This window comes from Pelmatolapia mariae, linkage group LG5 (assembly GCF_036321145.2).
Source record: "Pelmatolapia mariae isolate MD_Pm_ZW linkage group LG5, Pm_UMD_F_2, whole genome shotgun sequence".
Lineage (NCBI taxonomy): Eukaryota > Metazoa > Chordata > Actinopteri > Cichliformes > Cichlidae > Pelmatolapia > Pelmatolapia mariae.
Window position 1 is genome coordinate 33,575,570 of NC_086231.1, and position 19,654 is coordinate 33,595,223.

The window sequence follows — 19,654 nt, forward strand, 5'->3', positions numbered from 1 at the left end:
AACGTTCCTCGTACACTTCCCGTTCAGTGAATTATCCGCCTTCAACCGCTTCAGTGTTCTGGCGGCACTAGATTTTTTTTTTATTGGTAGAAACTGAGCATCAAACGCCTTCGAGTTACGAAACCAGTGTAAGAATAGTCGCTTTTCTTGCTGGATATGCGTTTAATGTTAGCAGTGTTATTATTAAATGGGCTTAAAAGTTATACCGTGCAATCTTCAGCGTTTGCACCTGCTTTTGGTTGCAAAAAATCCTGCTCTACCAAAAGCACGTTAATGCGTCATTAAACTCACGCTGAGCTCACTTCCTTTGTCGTTATTTGTTTATTGCAGGTGTGTCAAAGTCATTGTAGTTAATTTATATATTCTGTAGCTAAACAACAATAGTACTTTACTTACTTGTGATTTAAACAACTTCAGCTGTGGAAATGACACGTTTCTACTCACAGTTCGCAGTACTGCTGGTATCCCCACAGCAGAAATCGCAAGGCAATTACATGAAAAAAGGGATTGTGTCCACTCAGTTTTTACACATTGAAAAGTCATACTTGTAGCCTTCACCGGCTCGTTTTGACCCTTGGTGTCACGTTATTGTTTTACCTAAAAGTTCCAAATAGCAGTGGGCTTCTTCTGTGTAGTAGTCAACGTATTGCTCTTACAGATAATAATATAAGTCCAAATCAGATTTGATAAGAAATGAAAACAAACGTCTCGTAACATTGAGTCTGTAATACAGACTTTTTTCACATAGCGCCATGTAGGTTTGGATTTTTTCCTCTTAATAATTAAAAGCTTCATGTAGAAGTGTTATCTTGTCTTATCTTTGTCTAATATTTACATTTGTTTGTGGATCTGAAACATTTAAGTGTGACAGACACACACACACAAAAAAAATCAGAAATCCAGACAGGAGCAAACACTTTTTTTTTTTTACATCACTGTATATTCCCTAGTTTCTTATGGAATTGTACTGCTGAGTGACATTGTAGTTCCTTTAGCTAATGCACTGCCAAGTAATTAAATCTAATAGCAAAAAAAAGTGAGAATGTGGAAGCAGAGTCATACTGTTCACAACTGCAGACTTAACCCCTACACAGTGTTCCCCTTATTACCTGCAGGGTACCAAAGTGGGGTTTTTCACTCTCTCTCTCTTACATACTATCTGTTTAATACTTGGTCATTTGTTTGTTTTGTGCTACTACAAAATAAATAATCCCATTTGGGGACATTTAAGCTATTTGAGGCTCTAATCTTAACTTCAAGCTATTTTAAAAAGATATAAGTTAAGGACTTTTCACTAAAATCTATATAAAAATATTATTTATTTCACAAGCTGAGAATAATTTCAAAGATTTAAAAACCCTGTGCCACTGGAACAATCTGCTTGAGTCTGTCACAACTGTAATTGCATTCAAATTCAAAATGAAAACTCTCAGAATAGTTACAATGTGTCTCTGATCTATGTTTGTGGGACTGTTTAAAAAAAACAAATAAATTCTTATTTGTGGAGTGGGTACTTTATCATCTGTTTAACACATATTGTGTAATAAAGTGTACCATTTAAATGGTCTCTTTATTCAAATAGAATTTCAATTAAAGACTACAATATAAGAGAGAGCAAGTACTTGGCAACAGTGGGGAGGAAGAACTTTACAGTGACATGCAGACACTGGGGTTGGGAAATTTTAATGACCTATGACCTATATTCCCTGGTCTATGAAATCTTCAGAGAGAGAGAGAGAGTTTCATTATATATACAGAGATGCAAACAGGAACCAGGACAACAGCAGCCCCCAAGAGTACCAAAGACAACTGCACCCAGCAGGAGAAGGAGGGAGAGGGAGACCCTAGATGGGGTGCCCAGGGCCAAAGAGTCCCAGAGGACCAGAGGCAATGGGAAGTCAACCCCGCTAGAGGCTGGTCACCCTGGTACGAGGGGGCAAATACTTTTTCGCAGCACTGCATGTATTTGACACATGGAGTGGCTATTCACAGTCCATGTGTGCGGGCCTTCAACTGAGCCAGATGCATATGATGTTAGGCAACAGAAAGAATGCTGATCAGCTGAAAAGTGGACATGAGCAGCAAAGGAAGTGACAGCATAATTTACCAAGAAGAGGAAGTTGAAAAATAATCAAAGATTAAAAAAAGAAGCACAGAACGTGGCTGCTGTGGGCAGTTTTTCCTGTTTTTAACACTCAAATAAATATCCATGGCAGTCTGAACATAAGTACTGCTGATCTACTCCAGCCATCTCTTTAAGAGTGGTCTGAAAAAGAGAAATTATCCATTGAGGACAGAAGAGAATGGCTTATTTTCAGCCGACAGGAAGTGAAATAAATCCTCATTACAACCAAGATATGCAAAACATCTCTGAACCCACGACATCTACAATCTTGAAGAAGATAGGCCACAGTGGAGAACACCAAGCCACTGTCACTCCTGTCAGCTAAGATCTAAAAACTGAGACAGTAATTCATACGGGCTCTCAATCAACATTAAATTGCAGCCAGGGCTAAAGAATCTCGATTTTGGCAGACACAACATAAAGTACTCAATCCATCCAGCGTTGTATCAACAATTCAGGCAGCTGGTGGTGTAATGATGTGCAGGATATTTTCATGACACACTCTGGGCCTCTTAGTACCAACTGAGCATCATTTAAGTACCACAGCCTACCTGAGTATTGTTGCTGGCCGTCCATTTATGACCACAGTGTATCAATCTTTTGGTGGCTGTTTCAGCAGGGTGCTGGATGCAGACATCATGTCACAAACCTTAGATTATCTTAAACTAGTTTCTTGAACATAACACTGAATTTAATGTACTCAAATAGCCTGCACAGTCACCAGAATTCGATCCAAAATAGCACCTTTGGGATGTGAGCACATGTGAGGATCACACACGTGAGCAATAGCACACATGTGATGCTATGATTATTATGCACCAAAATCTCTGAGGAAAACTTTCAACCTCTTATTGAATCTGTGCCATGAAGAACTAAGCCAATTATAGGTACAAGTAGATCCAGCCCAGTTCTAGCAAGGTGTACCAAAAAAGAGTTGATTGAGTCTAAATATTACAATTGAAATATTATATTTTGTGTGTACACAAATTATACAAAAAGCAATTTGTAAAAAAGAACCATGTTAAACGTGATTTTGGATTTTCCATCAACACAGAACATCATTAGCAACAAAAAACAATATGCCTCCATGTCAGAAGCTGCATGTTGTCAGATTAACCACCAAGTGGCAGCGTATGCTAACAGTCACAGTACCATCAGCGAGCCCTGCGCATATTCTAGTCTTGTTATTGTGGACATTCATCTGTTATTATCTGATGTTGTCAGAAAGCAAACATACAGCTAAATGTAGCCTAACTGCATTAAAAAACTGAAAAAAAACCAGGTTAGTTTATGTATTATTTAAAAAAATAAATTAATAAAAATTTAAAAAACAAAACAGCATTATGTTACTACACGAAAAAAAAGTCTGAGCTGTTGTATACACCTCTTACTTCACTTTAGTGAAAAGTCCTCAGTGAGAGTACAGAACCAGACCCAACTGGCACATTTAGCTAAAACAAATACCAACATTATTCAGACATAAATGCAAAGCAGTCGAAGACCAGAGGGTGATTATTTATAGAGTGGTGGAGCTGGATTGACTTGGCGTATGAGTGACTCATTCGCAGTTGAAGGAGAAATCTGCTCTATATGAATTGCCCTAATTAATATCTTGTGTAGGATTACAATAGCCTCATATTTGTGGATGCCAGAAAAAGGCTTGTCTGTCAATGAGAGTCTAAGGGCTTTGAAGACATGACAAAATCAGTTGTAATGAGTTTTGTGTTTTATTTTTGGTCCCTGTCACATTAGTCAGTGTGAACATCTAGATTTCAGGAGTAAGACTGCTGAATCCCAAAGAAGCCTTACATTATTTTAACATTTGACACTGAAGCAAACCCAGCTTTTATTATTAAATATATTTTTTGTCACTAGAGGGCAGTGGAAAAGGCAAAGGTCTACAGTTGTTTTGGTAAATGGTCTTGTGCTTTTCTACCCCAACTGAACACTCAGAACTTTTTGCTATAAGCTTCATTCACCCAATTACACACCTTCGTGCTTTTAAGCACTTTGATCTAATTCAGTTTAATTTATATATTTACAAATTACAAGAACAGTTACCTCAAGGTGCTTTATATTGTAAGGTAAAAACTCTGCAATAATACCCCAATAATCAGATGACCCCTATGAGAATTCACCTGGCGACAGTGGGAAGGAAAAACTCCCTTTTAACAGGAAGAAACCTCTGGCAGAACCAGGCTCAGGACAAAAGACATACTATTCACACAAACAGTCACATTTCAATGAATACATGGGAGAAGGGGGGGGGGGGGGGGGCACTTATGGTTTAGAATCTTGTCCAAAGATACTTTGAAATGTAGACTTGGGGAGCCAGGGATTGAACCACCAAACTTGGTAGACAACCTGCTCTACCACCTGAGCCACAGCCAGGTGGTCTGTCATCTCTGCTTGTCTCACTGTAATAAAAGTAATTGCACACCACTGTGTTGGAATAGTCCAATCACAAGCCCCTATGGGTTGCTGGTGAGTATTAGCACCAGCAACCCATTAACTACAGCAGTACGCCAGCAGTGGTAACAACTCTATGTATCACTATGTTCTGGCATCTACCAACTCCCGAGACAACCATTTGTCCCTTTAGCTGCTACTAAATGTTCACAAGCTAGCTCCTTACTTTGTCTCCCTGTAGTTTTGTGGTGCACAGGTATCACATGGCAGGTTTGTATATGTTCGGAATAGCTGCCTGCTGCTAGAAGTAAGTAGATGAGAGCTGTTAGAGAAAACAACAATGCTGAAAAGCAGGCTGTAAAATAAAAAACAATGTGCTTAAAGACACTAAAACAAGTTGCAGAGCTCAAGGGATACAATGATGAGAAATGTGTCACTGTAAAGAACATTTCATTACCCAAACTGGGAGGCTATAGGGGTTTTGTAGAAACATGACCGCTTACCACGTGACTAGGGTTCCCGTTTTAGCCGGGGCTATTGTGCTTGTGTCCAGTCACAGCCATCAGTGATGGCCCATCACGCACACCAGATGTGAGGATGTGCACCAGATGTGTGATTCATAAAAATAAGGTGCCGTTTGGTCCCAGTTACATAATAAACTGGATGACTGAAGCCCTTATTTTGTCTTTTTTGCTTACTTTTCAAAAGAAATGCCCATGTGATTTCTGTTATCATTTACTGTATTTTTCTGTATTGTTTCAGATGAGGTTTTCATTAGACTGAATACCAACACTGTACTGCATTTATATTGTACGAATATGAACATACAGTTCCTATTTACACTATGCCCAGCTGACTGTGCATTGTGCTTCTGGCAGGCCAGAGTGTCCTTTTTTTGATAGTTAAGAGTTGGCAACCCTACATGTGACATTAACTTGTCGGCCATTTTGGATGTGTAATAATCCTGAAATACAGTGGAAAAACTTATTAAACGAGATAAACTATGGTAAGTGACTAAACAAATAAACATATACTCATAAACATATACATATACATTGCTCTAGACTCTAGACAAACTGTTAATCAGAGGGAAATTAAGTTTTAGGATGCTAGAGGCTAATGTTAGCTTGCATGACTAGCTCATGGTTAGCTTGTTACGTTGTCGTTTAGCCATCTCTTGTTACCTGTCCAGAGACGGGAGGGTCACATCTGCTGACAATAACTCATTGCAGAAATATCAAGATTAAATAATTATGTTCATATGAGACTTCTTATTTTAGAACCCTAACGTTAGTTCAGGAGGAAGAGGATGAAATGGAGATGAGAAGGCGAGAACTGTGCTGGAGGAGGCAGATGAAGAAGACGAGAGAAAAAAAACTAGAAAGAAATAATGAAAATATAAACGTAAAAATTTTAAATGGTACATATTGTTTGAAACAGATACTGGTTATTTAAAAAATTCAACTAACCCATAATTGTTATACTGTTATACTATTTATCTGATGCCTTTATTCATTAATTAGTTTTTTTTTTCATATTCTTCTATCTAAAAAACATGAAACTGATTAAAAAAAGATTTTCCCTCTGTCCTTGATTGTCCTTGATGATTACTGCACCTAACCCCGCAGCATGTAGGCGTTGTGAGGGAAAAGTAGTGATAATTTCTATGTAAACAACGGATTAGTGATGATTACATCCAACATGGCAGACAGGTCTTGAGTGACGTGCGCATGACGTCCTCTGTATGTAAAGCCTCTGTATGATTTCAGAATCTGCAAAACGTATTATTAATATCACACTTGAAATTATCCTTATTACCTAGGTTTGATCAGTTTGCTGCATATTGTTTGTAGTATTCAGATCACTGACTTTCACTTGTGTTGTCTATTTTTCACACATCCTCTTAAATTACACAGTTGTTAAACACTAATCTTTCCTTAAGCTGTGTTTTTATTCCAACATGAATTCTATTTAGTTTCCACCTAGGCTGGGTGATGAATGAAAGAAGGTAAGAAGGAATAAAAGGAGTAGTCTTCAACAAAAGTTTTTTGTTAACAGTCACAAAGAATTGCTGCAGGCAATCTATTGAGATAAACAGAAAGCCTTCCTCTGTGTTCTTCAGCTTTATGAGACAAATGTTCTGGTCCCATTTACTGATCATAATAAATCTATAGCTTTTTAAAGGCCATACTGTTCTGTTTTAAAGAGCAGTGCAGCGCTTTGTCCTACAGTAACCTCTGGTCATGACTGTTGTCGACTACTCTTGTTACATTACAGCTTGTGGCCGCATTTCATTTCTAACAGGAAACTCCCTCCTTGCTTCTCTCCTCCTGTTCAGCCCTACGTTCTTGCCAGATGTCCGCCTACAGTTTAAGAATCAAAACAGGACTCAGATGATCAGCATTTTTATGACTGCCTATTCAGGCCACATTAGCAAAAGTGTCCAAGAGCAGAGCAGGAAAGGAGGAAACTGTTTTTTTTGCTTTGAAGCTGGTCCCAGTTCCTTCCAGGTCTTCCCCTCCCATTCCCCATTCAGTCAAGCACAGCTAGAAAACACTGACAGCCAAAACATGATATGTGTAGAGAGCTGTAGCTTCCTCTTAGCTTTGTAGATTACCGAAGTGAGAGGTGGTGCAGCATGCAGCAGGATTCAGAGTACTGGAAAGTAATTACAGGATTGAAACCTGCCTGCTGCTTTTTTTTTTAAAGCCAGATTTGCTGTGCTGTAATCCCTGCTGTCATTTAGCACTGCAGGAAATTCAGATTGGTGTCACTTCTATGAGACAATCTCTGGTATTATCAGAGAGCAGGTGACTACAGAGAAATGAAAGGAAAAGAAGCTGGTAAATTTGCCTGCCAGTACCGCAAAGCTGTCGATATTTGAAGATTCATGTTTCTTTCTTCCAAGATTTGTTGGGGAATGTTGTATATCTGTTACTATCCTTTTTCGATCACTGTTTCTGCATGTGTATTTTTATATCGATGCTAATGTTTCCTTGGACTTGACAATTTTTTGCTGTGTTTCTTGTTGTTTCTTTTGATGTGAATCAATGAATGTTAGACGAGTCAAATGGAATCTACTCATAACAGACATTTGCATGGACACAAAGTGAAATTAGCATTCATTTTGACATGTGATTCTGGCCAAATGGTGAATTAAAGTCAAACTTGTTTCCTATTTAATTATTTTTTGTCTTCAACAAGAACATAAAAAGTCTCATTTAGTGCCAGTAAATAGATATATCAGACTATTCATGTGAACTAGGACCCAAAACAAAAACCCCAAGAAGACAGCTCCAAATAGCCCTTTAGCTTTTTTAAGAAACCTTTGTTTCCCACAGTGCATTCGAAACTATCACTAAGAACAGTACTCAAGATTTCTGGTTTCCATCTGTACACAGATATTTCACACTATAAGCTTGTTATAAAAAGGCTGAGTGTGAATAAAAATACTTTCACACCATTTCTATACTTGTTATTTTCTCACATGCTGGTACATTGTCACTGTAAACCTCGTAGCAAATGTTGATCTATGTCTGCCTAACAAGCGTTACTGGAATAACAACATAGCAAAAGGATTAGTGTTTTTCTTTTTTTTTAAATTTTATTTCTGCAAATAGGAAAATAGCATTTCTGGTATTCAAAAAAACAAACAAACAAAAACAAAACAAAAAGAAAATATCGCCTGTGCTCAGGCATCACACAGAGAGAGAGAATTGGATGATGATGATTAGGGAATACAGGTCTGGATGTAGGTCAGTAGAAGCAGCCTGGGGAGGCTCAGACACAAAGACAGCACTGGTTCAGACAGATAAACACGTCTGCCCGTCTGTTTCTACGCTACAGAGCATGGCTGCTTGGAAAGAATGAAACCTAGGGTATCCAGAATGCTAAGAATCACAGATATAAGAACGATTACTGTGTAAATAAGTGCTCTATTTTTGCGCTTATCCATAAGCACCAGTGTTGCTCGAGCTAAAGTTAAGACTGCCGGTAGCCTGCAGTTTGTAGTAGTAAGTGCCTTTTCAACAGAGATAATCCAACTATGTGAGGCGTTACGCTTGTAATTACAGCCTATTTTGTGAAGCACCGGTAGGTTAACAAGCACCACAATGTTGAGATCAAATAACACACGGTAATACCGACCGCCACGGGCAGTTGAACCTTCCTTACAAAAATTGCTTCACTATTTTTTTTGCATTTTGCTGTTCCAGTGCATTTTATGGAACTGCCATAAGAGCAGGAGTGTTTTCTGACTGTTTCTCACTTTTCACTAGCACAAGTGCACTTGAGACCAGCAGACTCAGCTTAATGGTTTATGTGAACGGGTAGAGCGGGACTCCAAATCCCAGAGCATAATCAGTCCGACATTCCACAGACTGATTGCGCTACAATCAAACTCACATAACAGACTGAAAACCTCTCCAGGAACACCACTGAATAGCTTAATGCGCTGATTGAAAATCCTTGGATTTCAAAACAAACAAACATCTATATAAAGGCTACAAGCTGTACACGTCATCTGTGTCCTTAATATTCAGTACACATTATATTGAATATGCTAATACAAATGATTGGATAGATGTTAGCTGCCTTTCCAGCTATTCATACTATTAGCTTTTCTTGCTGCTATAACCAAAAAAATAAACGTTTACAGTAAGTGTTACTGTAAATTAAAAAAAAAGAGCAAAGTTTCACATCACCTTGCACCTTATAGGCCCATAACTACTTTGTGTGTGTGTGTGCGTGTATGTTTTTTAAGCCACATCAGTGGGCTGCACAATGATTTCCAGAGAACAAAGAGCTTATAAACCGTATAAACGAAGGTGTCATTTTCATCCTCCCACAGAGGGCCAGAACAGGGATTTCAGGTTTGGCAACCCCGTGTTCAGAGTCACAGTTAAATAAGAGCAGTCATATGATAACAAGCAGGCTCAACAGAGGTTTTGTGAGATGGACAAAGGCATCGATAAAGAGATTAGGACATACTGGGACTGAGAAAAGGCATACAGGTCCAAAGCATTTTGGATCACGACTGGATGAATGCGATCAAGGCCAGAGGTGTGGTCCAGAAAACAGTGAGTTTTGCTCAACTTGGCCAAATTATCAGGGACACCACCAGCTCAATACGACTAAACCATCTCTGCTGTGAGGAGCCTCGGCATCACTCTGAAAGTACTTTCAGAAGAATTCAGAAATTGGGAGCAGGTTTACGAACTCTCTCGCGCGTATCGCGTTAACGATTAGAACACATAAGTGCAACAACGGAAGCTTCATCTGAACCATTTGAACCCTGAAGTTTACCTTTGAGGAAGCAAATCGATTGCAAAAGTAGAAAAAAAAGATTCTATAATTACAGATGCTCCCATTACTGGTTAGCACTCTACTTCCCACAGCACCTGGCAGCTTGGTAACTGGAGCAGTGGGGCACGCAGTGGTTACAAGAGGGGCCCTTATAAGAATGTCTGCTGCTCTGCATTCTGCCACGCATGAGTGCGCAAAGGCCAGGAAATCCACTTTGAGCTGACTTTTTCCTGAGGTGGCTGCTAGCTCGGTACAATATGAGCAGCTCACAAGGAGCACTGAAAGTAAAACGGAGGGGAGGAAGAGACGGGACAGAAACTTTGAAGTGAAACGGCAGCCAACTCCCGAGATTCTTCTGAAAGTCCAGCTCGTAAAGCACCAAAAGTCCTGAGGAGGCCCGGACCCTCACCGCGCTGCCCAGATCGAAGCTGGGCAAGGGAGGCACGGCAGGTGTGGGTGGGTGGATGCTGGGCAGGGGTCAGGTCAGCTGAGGGTATCACACGGTGGCTCTGATAATCCTGCTGGGCCTGGAGCTGCGGTGGACCTTTGTGTGTTTGGAGAGGTGGTCGCTGCGGGCAAACTTCTTCTCACACAGTGAGCACTCGTAAGGCTTGACGCCTGAGTGAGAGCGGCGGTGACGAGACAGTTCGTCGGAGCGGGAGAACCTGGAGATACAAGAGCAGAGGGGTGGTGTTATCCACAGCTTGAAGGAGGTTTAGAGACATGCACACTAGCTAACATATCCATTAATCGGGACATACCAAATCCCTTCCTCCCAATGATGGATAAGATTATACAAATTAATATTGGATTTATTATATGAATCAAATCCATTCTTATGTTTTGCAGTTAAAGATGAGATATTTGTAGAACTTCTGCCAGCAGATCTCCTGTGTGGGAGGTACAGTAAAGGTTCAGGAACTTCTGGGGCCGAGCGTGCTGATTGGCCAAATGTTTTTGTGCTTTTGTAAGTTTTTTTTTAAAAACCTGCAGGTCATGTTTAGCATTTACAGAATAAAAGTGGGAACTCTGACATAAAGAGAAGGATTTATCTTGTAATTCCTCACAGTCTGTCATTTAGCCCTGTAACAGAGAGAGTAGAACAGCTAACTTTCTGAAGTGACTATTATCTTCACAGAGTTTCAAACTTAGATAAGGAGTTAAAACAAGTCTCAGTTCCTTTGAAAGTCCCAGACATCAATCCTCAAAACTAAAAGGCATTAAAAGTCTTTAATGACACAAACGTAATCACCATTCCTTATTAAGACTGAATAAGCTGGCAATGGGTAACAGGAGACTGAGAGGCTGAAATCAATATTTAGCAGATGAAAATGAGAAAATGATCATATGAAACAGTTTCAGCACGCTCAGTTACAAATTATTCTTTATTAATATGAAGCACTCCAGTGCGTTAACAGCCTTCGAAAAATCTGATTTTTTTTTACCTCACCAATCATTTAAGGCACCACCTCAGCAGCTGAGGAAGGCCTTGTGCAGACACTGTAGCACAGGCTCAAACACCCCTCTCTCTTCATATCAGTGAGACCATCCAGCGAGACCAACATTTTATGTTTAATAACTACCATCTCAGTCTCATCGGTGATCATCATCACATCTCAGCTCACCTCACAGGTACTTTTCAACCACTTTTGCCCCGCCCTAAAACACACAATATCATAATAATGTATGTATGTTCCCTATCTTACAGTTAACCGAACGCCGAATGGTGACCTTACAACTGCGTTCACCATGCGCATGCTTGTTGATGTTTCATGCACATTTGGTACGTTCATCTATTTTGTTGATGTTCTACATTTGTTAACGGTTTTTATCTTCGACAAAATAAGCCAGTGTAAAAATGCTTAAAAGTGCAGCAGAGCAGTCGACATCAACATGAAGATAAGATCCCGAAGGCTGGGTGAGCATAATCATATCATGAGACACTTTCTGAAGCAACCTGCTGGGTATTAAATCCTCAATATCTATTTGATTATTTACATTATTCATATTATTTTGATGTATTCCAAATTTCAAATAGTTTCATTGTTCATAATAAATTTGTTATATTTTTACTAAACTACATGCAGGTCTTTGCTAGCCTTTTAGATTTTTTCGTCAAGACGTCAAGATGAACGTAATAAAAATAAAGAATATAACATCATGTTGTTTTGAAGAATACTTGAATCTCATAAACTCATGAGCTAAACGTTTACTAAGGCCACAGATCAAGTGTCATTTTGCTGTAGGCTTCGATATAATCGGACTTCATTTTGCAGCCAGAGGTGCTGCCCCCTACTGACTGTTAGAAGGAAAGCAGGTTTTAGCCACCTCAATACTGGCTTCACTTCCCAGAACTGGAAGCTTCACACATCTTTTAAGTAAACTGTTTTTACAGGAAGGTATTCATATAAAGTTATGCTAACTTATGTGCATAATATTGTCAATTGACAAAATAACTTTGACAATTGACTGCTGATTACCATCAAACCTTTGGAGCCAAAGGAAAAAAAAAACTAGACAAAAAGCACTTCTAGACACAAAGCTTAATGGGTTGTTAACCAGGAAGATGCTTTGTTAAACACGTAAAGTATAACCGAGATGGAAACTGAAATTCTTTGTTTCTATGAAAGCATTCTGTGGATGCATAACGAACCCCTGTGAATAAAGGAGCAGCTGAAATTGTTTATTCTTCTTCCATTTCCTCATATTATAATAAACGTACCGTGGCGTGTTTGTGCAGGGTCTGTTGCTCTAACTAGTCTTGCTGGATCAGGCCATCTGCTTAATCAGTGCCAGCAATCAATCATGGGGAAAACCCCCTAAAACCTCATCTTAACTGTTAAACCTGCTACAGTCTGCATCATGTTCCGTACCTCCAACCACACTCGGGCCAGCTACACGTGTAGGGTTTCTCTCCTGTGTGACGGCGGAAGTGAGCTTTCAGGTGGCTGCTTTTGGTGTACATCTTCCCACAGCCTGGGTGGGAGCACTTGTGGACCCTTTCAGTAGGTGGCACCCTCGTCATCCGAGGAGCCATTGCTTTTAGCACACCGCCTCCATGGCCCCCGACCCCAGTCAAGCCTGTGATCTCCAGAGTCCTCATAGTGATTGGCAGAGGGGCGATCTTTACATACTTCTGGTCAGTTGACTTGTTATCACCACTGTTTAGTGATAACAGAGTGGTGTGGGTGGAGGGCACCTGGGGAGCCAGCAGGGTTACATTTTGTCCTGTAGCACCTTGAAGCCCCATGACCACATGGGTGAGCAAAATCCCACTTTGGGCCCCTGGAGGAGAGCCTGCTGGATTCTGGGCCTGGGCCAATGGAAGAGGCTGGAGTTGGAGCACCAAAGGAGCACCCAGGAGCACCGGTGGGGACAAGGTGGGTGGTGAGGGGTTAACTTGGGCACAAGAAGAAGGGTCAGCTGGAATGGGGCTATTTCTCCCGCCTTGAGCGGCATCTGAGCTAGACGTGCATTGGGAGGCATCAGTCTTTGGATCATTGATAGTCTCTGAGGAAGCAACCGGGAGAGCGGAGGCAGGTGGAGGGTCAGTGGAGCTGCATGGTTGAGGGGAGGCCTCCTCCTTTGGAACAACCATCCCATCTTTGACTATTTCCATCTTTTCCCTCAAAAACTCTTCGATGTCCTCCAAGGTTGGGGAGAACGGGGAACAGGGGCGGAACGAGAATTCAGGCAGCTTAGGCTCCTGACTGGCAGCTTCCCCTTCTCCCAATTCTCCCAAGAAAATATGGAGACGCTTTTCTCCATCCTCATCCTCCTCCTCTTCTTCATCTTCCTCATCCTCTCCTGGGCTGGAGCTGTGCAGAACCTCCACTTCCCTGGCTTCTGGGCTGTTGCAGGAGGCCGAACTGCCCCCCTGGCTGCGGTCTCCGTCCCCGAGGTCAAGGGAGAAGAGGCTGCTGCTGTCCCTGAACAGGTCATTTTCCAAACTCAGCATTCTGCTGCTGAGAGACACCATTGATCCTGGCCGAACGCTGCGGAAGGGATGTAGAGGAAACTCGATCCAGAAGAGGAGACACAAAGACCTGCAAAGGCAGCAGTGAGACCAGATTTTATTACCCAGCAGAAAGTAAAAAGGCAGGAGGGCCTGAGGACCTCAATGACTCGATTATAGACTTTAAAATAAATATAGTGATGCATTTGGCAACAAAAAACATTTTTCTCCTTCAGTTTTTCTCCTTAATATTCAAGTCAAAGTTATATTGTAAACTCTGATTATGTCAGAGGGTTAAAACTAATACTGGAACACAGAAAAAGAAATGAGCAAATACTCTAATGATGTGCTGAATTAGACATAGACTCATATATCAGTCAACCAGATCACACACATATCTGTATAAACGTACTAGGTGGTCCAATATCGATCATATCTAGAAAAACATATGCAGGGTAATTGGGGTAATGGCATCATTTAAAATTTCTCTTTTAATACGGGATGTCCATACATATAACAAATTTTGGCAGATGAGTGCATGGCATCCTCTCAGTCACACTGTTGCGAAACTCTTCATGCATAGCAGCATATTAGGACCCTGGCGGACAGCTGGGTCTAAGCCCCCCCCCCCCCCCCCCCCCCCCAGAGCCAATACACTGTTGGAGTTTACCGATCTATCTTATTAGCAGTTTTTAGACATATAAGAGGCTTGAAAAATCTCTGTGGCGATATTTTATGACTTTATACTTTTTTAAAAAATGTCCTGGGGATGAGCTGAATGATTTGCTGCTGCATGCAAACAAGGTTAAACATGATTCGGTGCTCTCCCGCTGGTACATGCATACTTTCTGGGCAGTTTATTTCCTGCTTCTGTGAAGAGAAAAGTAAGAATGTACGAGCAGGAGTGTGAGAATTCCTTTGTGGTGCAATGCAGAGTCTACTCCCAGTTAGTGTAAGTCTCTGGTCCTCACTTGGATAAATAAATACTTTGAGCTCTAATATAACGTTAAACAAGTCAGGTACTAAACGTGGACTCTGACAAAGGGCCCCTGTGCAGCACACTGCTACAGCATCAGGGCACAACAAATCTGACTGTCATTGTACTTCAGCAAGGTTACCACCTTTCAACTATCCACTCGAGTGAGAATGTGGGAACCCCAGTGGGGGTGGGGGGGGGGGGGGGGGGGGGTGTTTAGTCATTTGGGTTGAAGCGGCCCTTTAAATAGAGGTGCTGCTGTACATTTACAGTATTACTAAGTATCAATACCAAATTTTCAGACAGTTGATTGCTCATAAAAGCATCTTATTTACTCAATGAATGCCACACACTGGAAATCCTGTTCCTGTGTGAGGATAACTCATCTAACCACAGCAGCTTATGACACAACTAAAACATTTTTATTGTCACCGGGCTATTTCCTGCCCAGTTATTTTAGTGACTAACAAACATGTCTGTTTATACTGCTTAGAATAATCCATGTAAGGCTACATGTTGCATTTTAGTTATATTTATTTATTTACAAGCATGCCAATAATAAACCACAATAAACCTGTGGCTCCACTCTGTCGCCTTGGAGATGCACATATAGATCTTATGGAGATCCAACAGCTAGAAGCAAAAGGGCCGGCTACCAGGGGTGCCACCAATGGGGGTCCTGGGGGGGGGGGGCGGCACTGGCCACCCCCTCAAAATTTGCTGGTCTCCCCAGAGGCCTCCCATTACAAGACTGTCCTGTGTTGGTAATTCTAATAAACGTGAGCACAAGAGAGAGGACGCCACCCTCTTATTTGATTTTCATATGTACCTATTTTCTAACTAGGCATAGAATTCTTCTCTTTTTTTCCCATATTTTTCAAGTAACCTATGTTTGACAACAGCATAATAAAATTGGAAATTATATTTTTGGTGTGCCACCCCAATATTTTTAGTGGCCCCCATATGGCGACCCCTATGAAAATATTCTGGCGGCGCCTCTGCTGTCGAACCAGGGTTCACATGGACTCAGGCCTCTTCTTTAACGGTACACCACAGGTGCCCTGTAACCACAGGCTGGCTTTTATTTTGTGTGCTTTTGCAGCTTTTATTTTTTAAAGTCATTTCCTAAGCTGCAGTGCATTTGACCTCTCACGTCCATCGCAGTGTTGGTGCTGAAACACAGAAAACGCCTGATGTGAACGCTAAACAGTGTAAGAAACAGCAACCCTGTCTAGAGTTATGCAACAAGTGCTGGGACCCCAAAACGCGTCAGGACTCAGATTTAATCCGATGGAGGGTCCCCGGGAGTGCGTTTACATCCCCTCACATGTCCACAGCCCCTATGTTTAAAGCCAGCGTCCTGATCACAATAACCCCGTGTGCTTATGTAAAGGCTGTTTGTGGGTGCTGTCAGAGGGCACATGTGGCAGCAGGGCCTCGCTGCTCGCGCAGAGCACGGCCGCTCGCGCAGGGTAAACACGGGCCGCACAGACGCGCCCACAAACACGCCAGAGAGTGCGAGCGTCGGATCACCGAGAGAGAAAAGATGGAAAATCCACGGCCCGACTGCTTGAGAAACGAGCGAGCGCTCCTCCGACAGCATGGCAGTACAACTGTGCCCACTCAGACATCCACGAGCCTCAAGTTCGCCTGGGTCATAAAAACTGCTCTATTTATACTCCTCGGTCTTTCCGGAGGAGTCGAGCGGCGCGATCCCGGCGGCTGCTTCGACCTACCGTGCTTCAGAGCGGGGAGAGTGTTCGCGGAGGTGGCGCAGTCCACGGCTCTCCGTGTTTCGCCTTTATTTCTCGTCTCCGTCGTGTTATTGTCGTCGCGCACTCGCGTCCCGTCTTTGCCACGGGTCCATGTTGGCATTTCTTTTCCCAGCGTCACGTGACGGCATCGCTGCACAACTCGGAGGCACGGGTCCCTTTCCGCGCCTTTGATTGGACCAGCGCCGCGGAGGCTCGCCCAAAAAGGAACGCGCTGATTGGCTGCCGCTCAATAAATTCTGACTACCATGTGTTGTTAGAGGGGAAGCTGTGCTGTTTTAACAGGATGCACCGTAGCCAGCAGATGTGCGGGGAAGGAGGTGGAAGTGGGGGTGACGGATACACTGATAAGAGGTCAAGATTAACCTGGGCCATCAGACCAACCTGCAGTTACTGCTGGAGATAAAGCTGCCGTGGAAGCACTGCTACCCAGTTGTTTAAGTTCCGTGAAGCGAGAAATCCGACTTTTCTTCACATTTTAGAGTTAAGCAGAACGTTTTTTTCACTTCTAGGTGTAGTTTTCAGGGAGGCACACAGAGCATCTGTTTATATCAAATAGCACAACATCCACCCATAACATGGATAGATGGATGGATGGAACAAACATGCATGTGGACAGTTGGATAAAACCTGTGCAGGAACCAGAAGAACCTGCAGAGTCAACACTCACAGGCTCCAGCCTACCAGAAGATTCAAATCTTCCAGTTGTGGGGCAACAGTGCTCTGAATCACGTGACCGTGATTTACTCCATCTATGAATCTTTTTAGGTAAACTTGACTATCCCCTCCACACACCATTGGTCCAGAGCAAAAGGAAGAAAGAGACCGATATTAGAAGTTTCTTTTTAATTTTTCAGTGTTAAAAATAAAACACTATTTAGAAGATTTTGAAGGGTTGTTACTAGTTTGATAACTAATCCAGTGGAAATGTTGCCTGTCCTTCTGATTTCCAGCCAACCTGAATAACATAGTCGGTATGATTCCTTAAAATCACAGACACGTGTGATGCGTTCACATCTGAGCTCTTGAAGTCCAGGTGTTTATGAGTAAAAAGTGCACGAATTCATCATGAATGTAATGACAGGATACGTGTGACATATGTGCACATTCGAGTAGGTCATTAGCTCCAAATTTACCTGAAATCAGGCAGAACTGTCACACTGTCTCATTCAAAAGAGGACAGAAGAGTAAATCATGCCTATGTGTGCCGTTGGCTCAGCAAGTTATCATCTTAAATGTGAAAGAATAAGAACTTAAAATCCCCACAGAAGGTCTGATGGCCAGAGGCATTTGGCATAAACAGATATACAAAAGGTTCAAACTGCTGCACAAAAATTCACAATGTAGGAAATGAAGCCCCTGATGATCTAAATCTCCTGAGGTAGGACTTCCATTATCCATCATTCACGCTTTCACAGTCGTCTTTTTCGTTTTCATTCTCCATGTTTTTTAAGTCTAACACAAAGTCTGCACAATTATTTTTCCCCTGTCAGGATGTTTTTTGAACTCAGTCGAATTTGCCATGACGGTACGAGTGCAGACATGAAACTGGCTAAACTTGGACTTCAGTTTTCAGAAATTCTGCTTTGGCAGAAGTTACTGCACCTTCGTTTACACGGAAATAACATTTTATTACCACCTTATCTATTTTTTTCCCCTCAAATTTACATAGTTATTGTTTCATTAAGGAATAAGCAATTAACTCATTACACAATAGATTATTTATGATTACAGGTGATTTAAAAAAAATGTTGTTATATGCAGGATCTCTAGTGATCCAAAGCATGTATCTGGTTAATTAATTAATGTTACTGTACTGTACTGACCCACACATATGGCTTTCACACACACACTGGACATTCTGGACATTTGTTTTACACTAGTGGCCACTGCACAACTACACTGCGTGGTCATCTAATCGAATCACTTTATCACTAAGTCACTTAAATAAATCACTTTAAGCATATTTGCACTGCACAAGACGCTTACACATGTGGATTGCACAACCCTGGACATTATATTTCTTCATTACCATTTAGTATTTGTACAGCTGCTGTTATTGTTCTATATTTCTTCATACATTCTTATACATTTCTATATTGTGTATTTGTGTATTGTGTATTTTGTTGTACAGTTATTTTATTTTTAACTTTAATTTTTATATTTTATTTATTCTTTCCTAGGTGAATTCACCCTTCATTTTTAATTTGTTGTTGTACAGTTATTTTATTTTTAACTTTAATTTTTATATTTTATTTTATTCCTTCCTAGTTAAATTTACCCTTCATTTTAATTTTCATATTTATTTCCTATCCTATTCATAGTCTTTTTTTCTTTAGGTCACGAGCAGTTGTCTAAGCATTTCACTGCATATCGTACTGTGTATGACTGTGTATGTGACAAATAAAATTTGAATTTTGAATTTGTGCAATGAAAATTCGAGAGGGCAAAGTTGTAATTGTCATGCCGACCACACCGGGGCGCTGTTATGCTGTTGAAGAAATACACAATGATACACAAGTGTGCTTACAGGATTAGTTCTCAGCAGCATTTTGTCTGATACTGGAGACTTTTGATTACAACAGTGCTGCTGATGAAGATGTACCTGAGTAGTTAGTTTTGTGCCATCCATGAATCTGGTTAATTAAAAGCATCAGAAGAGGAAGAAACTGACACAGATGTGGATTAACCCTTCTTCTAGAACGCAAACTTTTTTCTGTGGAGAACTTCCCTGATTTTTAAAATTAATTTCTATTGCTGTTGTTGTTGTTTTCTGGGACCATTCTTAGTCCAGGTCTGGTTAACTTGCCAATAATGATCACAGGACTCTGAATGACTAAGTCTGTCCAATAAGCATCATTAGAGAAGTAAGGGCCGATCTGTTAGTCAGATTAACTCTGCTGCTACAAACGCAGGTTTTCCAGAACAAATTTCCAGTGTGAGAAGTCAGAAGATTTCAAAGACAGGCAAGCTGTGGCTGAGCTCATGTGGCTGGAGAAAAGCAATGGCGTGCCAGAGGTCAGTAATGATGCAGCGAAAGAGGAATGCGTTTTCACTTTGCAACCTTGCTCAGGCCTCTTCCAGACACCAAAAACTGACTTGCATTTTTGGCT

At 41.3% G+C, this 19,654-nt stretch overlaps 1 protein-coding gene across 1 annotated transcript; it reads right to left on the bottom strand.

The window, feature by feature from the left end:
* Positions 1 to 8,122: 8,122 nt before the first annotated feature.
* On the bottom strand, positions 8,123 to 16,645 carry si:ch211-117k10.3 (Krueppel-like factor 15). The gene is made up of 3 exons (XM_063474827.1): positions 16,506 to 16,645; positions 12,712 to 13,884; positions 8,123 to 10,503 (listed from the first exon to the last, which is right to left on the bottom strand). The coding sequence occupies exons 2-3, from the start codon at positions 13,815 to 13,817 to the stop codon at positions 10,335 to 10,337; spliced, it is 1,275 nt and encodes a 424-aa protein (XP_063330897.1). The 5' UTR covers positions 13,818 to 13,884; positions 16,506 to 16,645; the 3' UTR covers positions 8,123 to 10,334.
* Between the last annotated feature and the right edge of the window lie 3,009 nt (positions 16,646 to 19,654).

Excerpts from the sequence above, each read along its gene's own strand:
- si:ch211-117k10.3 (XM_063474827.1), bottom strand. The coding sequence starts at position 13,817 with ATGGTGTCTCTCAGCAGCAGAATGCTGAGTTTGGAAAATGACCTGTTC. Across the intron at positions 10,504-12,711 it reads TGGCCCGAGTGTGGTTGGAG|GTTCTCCCGCTCCGACGAAC; the intron begins GTACGGAACATG and ends TTGTATCTCCAG.